The 13059-nt window shown below is 40.5% G+C and overlaps 1 protein-coding gene across 8 annotated transcripts in view; it reads left to right on the top strand.

Moving 5' to 3' along the window:
• The window catches only part of BTRC (beta-transducin repeat containing E3 ubiquitin protein ligase), a 122436-nt gene that overhangs the window by 27145 nt on the left and 82232 nt on the right, over positions 1–13059 (top strand). For 4 of the 8 annotated variants that reach the window (XM_055802064.1, XM_055802052.1, XM_055802081.1 and 1 more), the window contains one exon: positions 562–669. The exons of the other annotated variants lie outside the window; for them this stretch is intronic. In XM_055802064.1, coding sequence (XP_055658039.1) covers positions 562–669 — 108 coding nt within the window. The remainder of the gene's footprint in view (positions 1–561; positions 670–13059) is intronic. 8 annotated transcript variants of the gene reach the window in all.

The following is a 13059-nucleotide window of genomic DNA, read 5'->3' as shown; positions in this document are numbered from 1 at the left end:
TGTTTGGAGGAACAGAATCAATTTGTTATAATAATTGTATTTTATTTAACAAATAACAAGGCAAGCAGAAACATGGAACTCCTATAAAGTGTCACCAAGTTCCTGTTCACCTTGGCTTGCAGGTTTTCCTTTTATCCCCTTTACAGACAAAACCCAAACCTTTTCTTTCCCTGCCAGTATTAAATTTAAAGTTGTCATTTCCTTTTCTGCTTTCCTTGCAAAATTGCTTGCTTTGTGTTGTGCCTGGAGCACGGCTGTGCATGAAGAAGAGGTCTGATTAATTGGAAAGAAACTTTTTGTTACTGGAAAAGCTTGCACATTGGTGTGTGGATCAGAAATTTACTTTCTTGATCCATAGTGCCTTTTTCTTGCTACTGTGACATCTGTAAAGCTTCTGTCAGGGAATAGACTCATCACTAGTTTGTGTTCTCTTAAAGATGTCTCAGTCTTTAAGGCCAGGTGCAGTTGTGTTGATGCCATTTGGCTAAGCCTTGAAAGTTCCTGTAATCTGTGCCATCCTGTCTCATACAGTCCCATCTCATAGTTGTCCTTTCTCTGCAGTGCTCTATGCCCAGATCTCTGTGGCTGGGCTGCTCCAGCCTGGCGGACAGCATGCCCTCACTGCGATGCCTGTATAACCCAGGGACTGGCGCACTCCCAGCTTTCCAGGTACTTTCTGTCTCTCTCCGCTCCTTTTCTTTCCATCTGTGTATGTGTACATCTCCTTCTTTACTTGCTTGCTTGACCTCCATTTATTCTACTTCATCCTGCCTCGCCTATGTCATGCAGATCTCTGGTATTTAAACCCATCTTGTGTAGATTCAGGGCAGCTCAGTGCTGGGGCATTTACATTACCTCAATATAATATAATTATTTTGTCAAAATTGGCTTGGTACCATCATCTTTTCCATTGGCTTTCAATTGTGTCAAAAATATACCACTTAATTGTATTTGGCAAACAGTATCCATCACACAGTCTCCAATCTGGCTATTCATGCAGTGATTCCCCTTCTATCTAAATTTTGTCTGCCACTTAGAGGACTGAGGGGGTGGGTTCATTGCCATAGTGATAACTGATGCCAGCATTTGTTTACTTCAGGTTTGTTAGCAGTAGTCTGGACATCTTGATCACAGAAAATTATTGTACAAGTAAGCTGTCAATCAAAAGGCAAATAAAGGAAACTTATTTTTTTCTTTGGTCTCTGAATTTGTTAGATCTAAGCTTTGCTCTGTCGTGAGACAGGTTTCTGCCAAACAGACTGTTCAGGTGCTTCGGGTGGCCAGGGAGTCTTACAAAATGCACACACTCTTCTGTGGGGAGAGAGAGAGAGAGGCAGCTATTGGGTGAGCATCTAGAAACCTAGACAAGGCTCTGAAGATCATTGCAAGCATTTTACGATGACATGTGCATGTAAACAGCAGAGACCGGGCAGCAGAGATGTTATTTTTATATTGGATACTCTCTCTGAGATGTGTGAGCTTAAGTGACTGAGGAACCTTAGGAGTGTCTCTATAGAGTGTGTTTATTGGGGCTCATGGTAGCATGAACGTTTACTTCAAGGTTTATGCTGCTGGGTTACGCTACTGCTGACCAAACCTGTGGCAGAGAGTTTTGTTCACCAGCATCTTGCAAAACCGGATGTAATGAATAAGCTATAATCTTTCTGAAATTTTCAGTCAGTTTGGTTAAAGTTAATTATCTGCCTCTAAAGGACAGCATGCAAAGATTATTTTGAATTTGACTTCCTGCTTCGAGGGCTAGGAGAGTACTGTGGAAATAATCCTATCAGTCTTGGGAGGTTTAAGTGTCTTGCATCATTTTGCTGCAACTCTTTTTGCTGACCCAGCAGTAGTGCTGATGGGCTCTGGAAGGTGTCCTGCCAGGCCTCCTTTGCTGAAGCAAGCTTTTAGTGGAGCTTTCTGTGGGGGAGGAGGAAGACGTTTTTTTATTAGTCTAAGAGGACTCTGGAGACAACAGGCAGAGTTTAGACTCCTACTTCTAATCCTGATTTGCATAATTTGACTAAATCGGATGGGCCTCATTTTTTGGGCTTTCAGCTGTTGAATAAATATCAGCGCTCTTTAAGCTCAGGTTTTAGAAAACCTTAGCAGGAAAACAGTTTATAAACTCAAACTGGGACTCCTTTTTTTTTTTACTTGAAATATTTTTGATTACTCTGAATAAGCATATATTACAAAGGGGAAGGGAAATTAGCCTCTTTTAGCTCAGTGTGTTCTTGCCAATGATAGACATGAACAATAACTTTTCTGCTAATGCAGTGCATTGATGTCTGGGGTCAAATGAATCAGCTGCACAACCATTCAGTGTGTACTGCCTTCTTGGGAGAGTAGTAGGACTTTTGATGTTTACATTCCTGCAGATTTTGGGACATTTCCATGTGTGTTTAGTGACCATGGGAATTGGGGAAGTCTGCCCCATTTGCCATCTAAAATGGGATACTGGTACTCTTCACTGTCTGCTATGTTGAAGAATGCATTTAGTGCCAATTGAGAGAGAAACTAAACTGCCAGCAATAGCTTCTGCAGCAGCGAGTCATCCATATTTCAGTCCATTTTTGTCAATGGGCTTTGATCCCCATTAACTTGAATGGTTTGAAGAAATTTCCCCTCTCTGAGGCATGGCTTCTGCATTTTCCATTGCAGAAGTCTGCATGCGGAGTGGTTTGGAGCCTGCTTGAAGCTGTGATGTTGCAATATTTCATCGTTCTTTAATGCTTTTTTTTGGTATCAAATCTTCAGGAAAGCATTGAAGACTTCCTTGCAGCCCAGCAAATTTTCTCATATTATTTTCTTTTTTCTGTAGCAAGCTTGAAGTAACTGGAGAAGCATATCAATGTTCTTTGCTTGTGGCAAAAGAGAAGATGCCATCTGGAAGGCTACTTAGTCACTGCTGAATTTGTTTAGTTATTTACATGCTTACCTTCAGATGCTCAGGCAGAAATGTGGAAAGAGGCTCTTTTTGAATAGCTCGGTTAAATCCCTGCTGACTCCTCATGGGAAACATTGGCAGATATTTGATTTAGAGGTGATTCTGTTAATATGTCCAATAACTTAATTTTTCTTCTTTGTGTGTTTTTATTATTGGAGATACTTGTGTGAAAACAGGATCTTCTGGTTCATCAGCTCTGTTTGGCAGTCCTCCCACAGTGGGAAAGGTTTTAGGGCTAAACCCCTGAATGAGTGAATAAAGAGCTAGAAACGGTGGTTCTTAACAACTTTTATCTCAAACAGCTTTGCAACTGATAGTCTATTGTGTAACTGAATTTCATAGAGGTCATGTTGGAGGATGACAGCAAATTGGAACATGAACTCCTATTAAGGCACTGTGGGAAGGGGTCAAAGAGGGTATTTTGACAAGAGAAGGCGGCCAGCCATTCCATTTTCAGTGGCTTGGGTGCCAAATTTTACTGTTCTACAAAGCAACTGAAAACTAGGTTGCATGTAGATTCTCTTAATAATAAAAAAACCAAATTTATGCAGAGTATATTATTTTTGTTAGAAATACCTGCTTTGGAACTTTCCAGATGTTGCCAACAGGTGTCTGCTTTCATGACATTTTTTATTTGAATATACTTAGCCTTTTAGAATATTTTTCCGTGCAGGCTCACAAAGCTTTATTTATGTTGCTTTTAGTAGTTGCAGTTCTTTGAAAACTCTGATTTACAATTACACCTATCAAATATGCCAAGGAGATGATTGTATTAATCCTTCCAGGTTTGCAGAAGACCATAGTATTTAATTTATTTCTGTAAGCTACTGTATAAACAAGGAGACTTAAGGAGCAATTTAAAAATCTTGCTAAAGGTTATGTACCAGCGTAATCACAGAGAACAGTCCAGCTCTTCTTTTTTACCTAATTGACACCCATCACAAATACCAGCTCCAGTTTAGATTGTAAACTTTATGGGACGAGAGTCATGCTTTTACTACTTTGTCTGGACTGTAGGCACAAGTAAAAAAGTAAAGAATTGTCTTGTCAGCTTTATTTTGCCAGAGCTGAATCTCTACTTCTGTAACAGACTCTAGTAGTCAGAGGAGGATTAACTTTTGTGGCAGAGGTAGCAGCATCTTGTTGAATACAGAGATATCTCTCAGGAATGCCAGAAATTCACATTTTGCTTTACTTGAAGTGAAGAAGGTCTTGATTATAAAGAACTACATGTCAGGGTTTGTCAGATGAGGGGGACTAACTTCTGCTTGGTTTTGCAGAAGCAAGGGGTGTCATCTTTAGTCTGGACAGAAAGCTGTGTCCTGCTTGAGAAAAGCATGGGCATGCTGTGCTAGGCAAATGGAAGTGAACAGGAGCACCCCTGGTGTTGTGCAGTGTGGATATGATGTACGCCTCCCCTTTCTTTGGACTGAGATTGCTTTTGGAAACAGGTGAGAGCATGAAAGTTGTAAATGGGCTGTGTAGTGATGGAAGCCTGTTGCACCCGTAAGGAAGAGACAAACTAAATTCTCAAATTTTTTTTTGTTCATATTTTTGTGATAGGAAGTGGAAGCTTTGTTGAAGTAGCATTGTCAGTAAATTGTTAGAAAAATTCCTTCAACCTGTTCTTACATTTTTGCCTTAAAAGTCGGCATTTTATTGTCAGGAAATACAGTGTTAATGTGACTAGTAGTATGTTATTTATGGTTATACAGGAGGTTAAAGCTAAAGTCTCAGGGTGGGCAAACTGCATGCTCAGAAATGCATTTGTAGGAAATTGTTTGGCTTTGGAGCCAATGCTTGCTGGTGTGCGTAGTGCTGTCTCTAACTGGGAGAGAGATGGGGCGTCCAGTCAACAAACTCCGTTGGTGTGGAGATGTGGCTGTCCTCGACCAAGCCTGGGTTGTATTCCCCGCTCATGCTCTGCCAGTGGCCATGTGAAATCTGCCTGTGGGCTGTTTATGGTGCGCCTCAAATGGAATCATAATTTTGGTGACTAATAGCCAGGGCATGTGGCTGCAGCACCCCCCGGCTGGTGGCAGGCTCTCCCCTGGTTATGAATGTCGTTAGGTGGCCCCCAACTGTTTACAAGACAGCAGAGGTGAGATCTTTGATTGACAAGTCAGAAATGCATTAGATCATTCCCTCTGCCAGTCTCTGGTTCATGCTGTTAAAAATGTCAGCCTCTCCAAGTTTGAATGGCAGCCCGAGGGCCTCAGAAGCTTTTTGTTTTCTGAGATGGAAACACAAATTGGATGTGTGCCTGAGCGCTTCATCCTGGGCTGTAATTTCATCTTTTAGCTAAGAACCACAAGGTACATGAGCAAAGCACCCTGTAAACAATAATACTGGGGAAAAAAATAAACAAGGTCGTGTTTCTGGTACGTTGATCCACTGGTGTCCTGACCTCTATCACGTTGAACATCTCCACTCTGATTGCTGTTCCCTTTGGCATTACAATGAGAGGAGAGAGACTGACACGGGAGGCAAAGATTTAAAGTTGCAGTGTTGTTGCACATTCCTTGTATTGGCTATGAAATATTGAACTGCCACAATGTGACACCTGGTTTTTTAAGCAAAGTTTCTTGTTGGAGGTGTTCGGCAGCAGTTGCTCCTGTTTCTCCTCATCTTACCACCTGGCAGGAGCAATTATAAAGGCATGAGAGGGGACATGAGAAGGAGCAGAAATGAAGCCAAATTAATTGTATAAATTTTGCACTTGACTCCAGTCCCTGTCTGTGGTTCAGACTTTTGGGAGCTATGCTGTAGGATGACCATGAGGGTTATCCTAGCTGGGGATTTATTTTTTTTTTTTAAATAAAGTAAATGCCCAGTGACTACAGAACAGCTTTGTTAGGCATATTTAGTGTTTATCCCCCTTTAAATCTAATGGCCTTTTCTGGCTGGTGGCATAACCTGTGCTGTTGCTCGGTGATGCTGGGAAGCCCACTGTACTCTGAGAGTCCCCAGCTTGTGCTGTAATAATCACAGCTCTCAGGTAAGATGCTTCCTTCCTTTCAGGTGGCAAAGAAGTCCTTCTCTGTGGATCAGTGGAGATGGTTTGGGGTTTTTTTGGTAGAATGATTTAAATTTGGTGTTTATTCTGCACCTGTACTGATCGTCAGAAGTTGCACATGCTTTTTATTAGTTCTTCAGTCTGAGTATCAAGAAGTATGACAGCATCTGTCACTGAGAAACACCACCCCACTATGCCCTGCATGATGATTAATTTAAACTGCATTCTAGCTAAAAGCCCTTCCCCCCCCCCCCCCCCCCCCCCTTAGCCTCTGCATTAATGATCTCATTACTATGAAATGTGCTCTTCCTGGTAAGGAGAGGGCAAGGTCTTTAGCACACTGGCATTAGTTTGGCTGGTTAGTTTAAAAAAAAATATACAAAACTCATCCGAGTTTTCTTTCCTCCCTTGTTAGAAGTCAGAAAGGTGTATCAAGCCGTAGTGACAAATGGCATATGCAGCGCCACACCGAAGGCGTACAGGTATTTTTAAAGCTAGCTCCAGTTCCTCAGGATTGTGAACATCTGCTTGGAGGTATTGTAGAGCTCCACAACGCACTAATTGAATTACTCTTTTTCTGGAGTTGCAGGCTGTGCTAATTGAATTAGAATCAGGCAGTGCGGGTGCGCGCACGCGCTCAGCGCGCACGTGCGCGGGGGCGGGGCGGGGCGGCGGGCGCGGGCATCCCGCGTACTGTGCTGCCCTCCGACGGCCGCGGCCGGTACTGCGGGCCGGCTGCCGCCCCTTGCTGCATGCCTTGCGTTTCCTAATGGCACTTCTGTGACTTTTCCCTGGGCTTCCGAAGTCTAATCTTAATCGTTCTTGCTTTATATGGAGAAAGGAGGCATCGGGCATACCTCGCTGCGGTCCCCTTGCAGCAGTTATAAATGTTTGTGTGCCGCGCACCGGCGTAGTCCGCTATAAATCACTTGACTGGGTTATCGCTTTGAGTGTGGTGGCTAGGTGGGCAGTGTTTCTGAGGGAGCCAGTTGCACAAGATCAGGTTTGCCTGTTTCTGCAGAACTGGTAAAGAGCTAATACCACATTAATTTGAAAATTAAAATATGGAATTTTACCACAGATTTGGAGAAGTCGTGAAGTACTTTATCATCCAGCATGTAAGCCAACATTAGAATTCAGTGACTCCTGGCAAATATAACATGTGGAGGTAGTTCGGAATAACTTTAAAGGCATACATGGATATGGAGAACAAAATGAATTATTTCTTCTTTGAAATCAGATTTGTGTGACCACGTGCAAATTTCAGGAAGACCAACCCCAAACACTCAGAGTAGAAATGCACTTGCTAAATCTTAAAATTCATAGCTTGAAGAGATACTTTGCTGTACTGTCAGGTGGATTTCTTTTTATTTCCTCTGCTTTCTATTGGCTACTAATCATATAGTGCACAAAAATAGTCAGATATTCTCTATCCTGTATTCTTTCTTCTGTAGGCAGTGAAATGACTCAGTTTTCCATACAATTCCAGCCATTTCCACTCAGCTTTCTGTATGTTTGGTAGATCATCCTCATAAACTGTATCAGAGATAAGATGGTATTTATTTTGCTTCAGTGGTTTTTCCTTTGGTTTTGCTACTTTTCAAATAGATGAAAATAATTTACTAGAATGCTCTGCAAACTAAGTAAAATTAAACTATGCTTGTCAAAATACATAACCGGTACTCCATGATGTGCGTGATTCTTTTTTATTATGTTTGTAGACTTGCCCTGTGTCTGGTGATGTTAAACAGGGCTTCTAATTGGCACTGAGAATTAGCAAAGTGCTGCTATACACAGAACTTGGGAATTTTCAGTTTCATTGAAATTTGTTTAACAACCTGCTGCCCCAAAAATAGAATGCAGATTTTTTTTTTTTAAATGTATGAAATAGATTTGTGTTGCTTTTAGAGGAGAATTCCCAAACAAATTTATCCATTAAATTTGTTTTGATTTTACTTACTTTTGTAGTTTTCTCTTTTGCATATTTATATTTATATTTTTATATAAATAAAGTATTAAAAACAATAACATCAGATTGTCAGCCTTCTTGACTCCCTTTCCTAGTAGTCCGGTAGACTGCTTCTAGCAGCCATTGCTAATGAAATATCCAAGTAACTCATTGGTTTTGCCCAAATGTTAATTTGGGGTTCATGTTTAGTTCTTAACTGACTGAATATAATTTGGTACCATTGTGGAATTTTCTAAATTGTGCCTGTATATCGTAAGATCAACCATCCGCTTTTTGCCAATCTTCTACAAAAATCATTGTGATTTATTCTCTCAAAATACAACCATATATCCAGCAAACAAAGGAAGCAACTCTTCGTTCAGCCAATAAAGCTGCATACATTTTTACTCTTTCAGGAATATGCCTTGCTCTTCTATCACATACTCAGAGTAATAAGCTGTGCAGCAACCTTTTGATGTAGGTAATAACATTTGACCTTGCAAGAGAGTATGCTCCCTTGTGCAAATGAAGACAACTAAAACATTGATGTTTTGTGATGTTCTTAATTAAAAAAAATAATAATAATTGGCGTGTAGCATAGGACACCTACATACAGTGCCTTCTTTTGGTAGAAGTCAGAAGTGAAGATGGTCATGTTGGGGGGATTGGCGTTATCACCTTTAAAATAATGTGAGGGTGAGTTCTGTGCTGCCTTAATAAGCTGTAAGTGGGAAAGAATCCATTCTATCCAGTGTATAAAGTGCTTTTAAAAACAATCTATTTCTAGAACCTAAATTGTCCTGGGACCAGCTCTTGATATAAAAATTCATAGAAACCTGTTTTTCTGAGTGTGGTAACTTCTTGCCATAGTGCTGTAGTGTTAGAATTCACATTGGCCAGGTTGTTCTGTAAATTAAACAGTGACAGCTTCCCTCGGGGGAACAGCCAATGTATTTATGATGATGTGCTGATTACACAAAATACACTGCAAGCAGAAAACAGCTGCAGAGAACAAACCTCTTAAAAGAATACAATTACAAATAGCACCCTCAGTATTTCTAGTGGTGAAAGTAAAATACAGCATGCTAATGCAGGCTTCTAGTTTGCTTCCAAAGAAGACAAGAGATCTATGAAGAAGAGGCTGAAGTATGGTTGGATGCACACGCAGTGCCAATATGGAGTGGCATATAATCGCTTTCTGAAGGTGAAGGGCAAGAACATACCTCAGGCCTGCTTTTTAGCTATCCTTGTTTCTTGAAATTTCTGTGATTGTAGTTCCAGCAGCACTGGCCAGTGGGCCATCGGGGCTCTCTGGTTTTTGGCATTTTGACCACTGTGGTTCATTCCCTCTGCCCTGGTTAAAAACTGAGATGTGGTGAGTTGACTAATAAATAGTTTGTGCTACCAGTCTGACTGTTATGAAACAGTTTGTAGGAGCTGGGGGGGGGGGGGGGGGGGGGGCGGGGAAGAGAGAAAGTGTCCCTGGTTCAAAACTGATCTTTCTTCTGCTGCTAATTGTTTGTTTTGATGGAACTTTTAGAAATAAATCTGAATTGTTTTTTTCCTGGACTGCAGTGTTTCAATTTTAAAAGGTCCTTGATGTTTATGTGTATGGCAAAGACTTGTACAGGCCGGTTTAGGATATGGCAATAAAACTTGAAACAAAATGTTACTGGACTGGAATTGCTTTGTGTTCTGTGGCTGTATGCAAGAGAAAAGTTTAGAGAGAAAACTAAGTTAAAGAGAAAAGATGGCGGTAAGAAGTGCTACAGTGGGATTTTGTGTAAGGGGTTGTCGAAAATTAGGAGAATGTGGTGGTGGCAGCTCCCACAGCTGCTAATGCCTCACTTTGCAGGGCTTGAAAACAACAAAATCTCCAAAACTCCAAAGCACAATCTTTTTATGTCTGAGATGGGCTGTCACACTTTAATCGTTAAAATGCAACACTTTACTTATGGCTATGTCATGTATGTATATGGGAGAGTTCAAGTACCAAGAATGCCCTTTCCATCCACTTTTTGATAGTCATTGATAGGTAAGTACAAAGCCTTTTAAAAGTCTGGGATTTCTTGTGTTTGGTGTCTTTGTTATGTTCCAAGACCAGTATCAATAAAACATGTTTCAGATACTGGGCAAGAAATCATCTGCTTAAAACTAAGAAATGTTGCCCTTTCAACATACAGATCTGATTTAAAGCAGATGAGGAATGACATTGGCACTCTAATTTGGAAGGACTTAAATTCACTTGCTTACGAAGAAGAATCAGGCTTTCCATCTATGGATTGCTGGCATGTACTAATAGACTGTTACTCATCTGTCTGTATTTTCTTTAAATTGTTTTTGAGCCTCCCTGTGTTGTCCTGCTCTGCTGACATGTATCCCATGTGGCAAGAGGGAGTTTTGTATAATCACCCTGCTTTAATCAATAGAATAATTGATAAACCAGATAAGATTTAAACTGATTACCTCCCCGAGTAGAACTCCCTGAGGGCCTTGGACTCTCTTAATTTTGACATGTATGTTGTGTACCCTGTGGATGAAGTGCAGTTTGAATTATCTGTTTTTATTTGCTTAATGACGGGGAGGGTGTTAAAGTCAAATGTTTAATTAACCCAGCAATGGGCTGCGCTGTCACTTACACACACATCCAGCTGATTGAGATATCTCACCGAGAATACTGAATAGGAATGATAATGTGGCACTGAGACGGAAGATTGCTTTTTCAATCCATTTGCTGGGTCACTGCTTTGAATGTCTTATTGGATGAAAGGCATTCAGCCTGGAAAAAAAAAAAAAAAGCATTTAAGTACATTTTGTTTTCCTGGCCCCTCTTCACCAAGAAGTTAACTAAAACAGATATGTTGTAGGTTTAATAAGCCATTTATGTTGTAGCAAAAAGCTGCAAATAGTGGATCTCAATAGGCAGTGATCTAGAGCTGTATAATTTTCTATAGGAACAAAAATGTTTGTTTAGCCCCAAGGTATCTGAAGGCAAGAGACTATATATGCCTTTATCTTCCCTTCTTTGATTGCTTGACTACCCACCCCATTTGATGGTCTCCATAGCAGGTACAAGTCTTCTTCCTTACCCGGCAGAATGAGATGTGCAATAACATTTTGTAACTCCTTGCTCTAGTTCAAGAAAATGGTGTTTTGGACTTGGAATTATTTTGTAATAGCAGAACCTAATAGTGAGCTTTTAAATTGAAATGTTACAGGAGGGGCTGTTGTGTTACCATGTTCAAATGTCGTCTAGCCAAATCAGGGGGACCCAGGCATTTGTTTCTTGGGAGGCAGCTGTTAAAAGTCTGCGGTGCTTGCTAGCTGAATGTTATAATGTGTGGTGCCTAATTTGTGATTTTTCCATTCTTTTATTAGAAGATCCTAAAATTTTTTTTGTTTGATGTCATGGAAGGTTGCGACATGTTTAGATTCGCACTCTTTTTTTTTTTTTTTTTTTTCTTTTTGGTATCTGCAATGAGGTTTTTCAATAGCACTGTATGGAAGTAAACACAACATATATTGGAAATGAACTAAATTTGTCCCATAGTCCAGCGGTAGATGATGCTTCCTGTAAGGAAAGCTGGAAAAAGCTCTGAGGCCTGCCTGTGTGGACAGATTACTACTGTGAGGCACATTGGGGAGGTGGAGCTGTGTCACCCAAACATATGGTAACTCTGTAGGTACTTTGAACCTGTTTTAGATTGAAAACCAAGTTGCCTGGGCTGCAGGATCACCTGGCTTACATTGTCTGAGACATAAAGATACTGGTGCCTCTACGTACTGTGTTGTAGAAAACGTGCTGTGAATTCACACCAATCTAACGCTGCAGTGAGATCACAGAGTGGCCATTTCTTTAAACAAGCGGCCTGCTTTCATTTGCTGTTTTGAGGAGGAACCATGCCTAAACAGTTAACACAGTGTGGGGGATAGAATTTGGGGTTTCTTCCCCCATGCTGTCACTTTGACTTTAGGCAGGCAACTTCTGCTTCATGCCTTTGTTTTGTATCTCCTTCTCCCTTATCCTGCAGTGAAAAACAGGAAGGAAAATACAAGGAAAGCAGAAAAGTACAGTGAGATGAGGACAGTGTGGTTGAAGTAGGTGTTCGGGAATGAGAAAGCCATGGGCTCTAAGGAAGGGGTGTGACGAGAAGTGGAGGTCTTTTTGTCTGCTTGACAGGAAAGCTTGGAATGAGAGGGTTTTTTGGAAAAAATAAAGTCAAAATAATAAGTGTAGGGATGGGAAGGGACGGAGTTTTATAGTGAGACCAGTGAGATGGCATTGGTCCTTTGAGGAAAGTAGTTACAAAAAGTTAGAAAATGCTTCAAGGACATGAAATCTATAGCAAAACTAGCCAATTTTACAACCCATTTCTCAGAGCACTTACAGCTCCTATGCAGATGAAGCTGTAATAAATATTATACAAAGAAACTTAATCTGTATCTAGAGAATTTTAATAAATAAAAAGTTTTTAAAAACTCCCTGGATCCGCTGGCTCTTGCTAATTCTTTGTTAGTGCTAGAAATAAGTTTTTGACATCTTTTTTGGATGTTAGCTTATGTTCAGAGCCTGTAAAAGCTGACTTTGTGCTTCCCTCCGTCCCCCTGGGGAAAAAAAACATCTTATTCAAGCATATAACAGCTCTGATAAAAGCAAAGATTCGTGGGTGGGGGAGGGAAGAATCCTGCAAAATGTGAATTAGTGAATAGTTTCAAACTTTAGTACTTTAACACTCTGGGATGAGTGTTGAAAATGCATTTTTGTGGAAGGAATGTAGCAAAATGAAAGCAACAAAGAATTGAGAGCCAAGCCTTGATTGATTCTGTTTCTCTCTAAAAGACTTCTGTTGCATGTGAAATCCCTCTTCCTGAAGTATTCTACAATTTTACAGTTCTGCAGTCTGGCAGAGAAATTTAGCTCAGCTGAAACTGGTTAAAAAAGAATTTGAGCATGAATTTAAAAGATTGGAGAAATCATTAAAGTTGTCCTGAAGAATAGAAAGGTGAGCAGATATGCAGGATCAGTCACTAGTAAGAGACAAACCAAAGCACAGCGATAAGGAGATTCAGAAAGAGTCCTGACACCAGTCTTATATAAATGGCCTGGTTGGATATTTGGAAGTATGCTCATATTAGGTGTATTAT

The sequence above is a fragment of the Falco peregrinus genome, chromosome 1 (genome assembly GCF_023634155.1).
Source record: "Falco peregrinus isolate bFalPer1 chromosome 1, bFalPer1.pri, whole genome shotgun sequence".
Taxonomy (NCBI): Eukaryota; Metazoa; Chordata; class Aves; order Falconiformes; family Falconidae; genus Falco; species Falco peregrinus.
The sequence above is the reverse complement of the archived record's forward strand: the minus strand, read 5'-3'. Positions and strand labels throughout refer to the sequence as shown.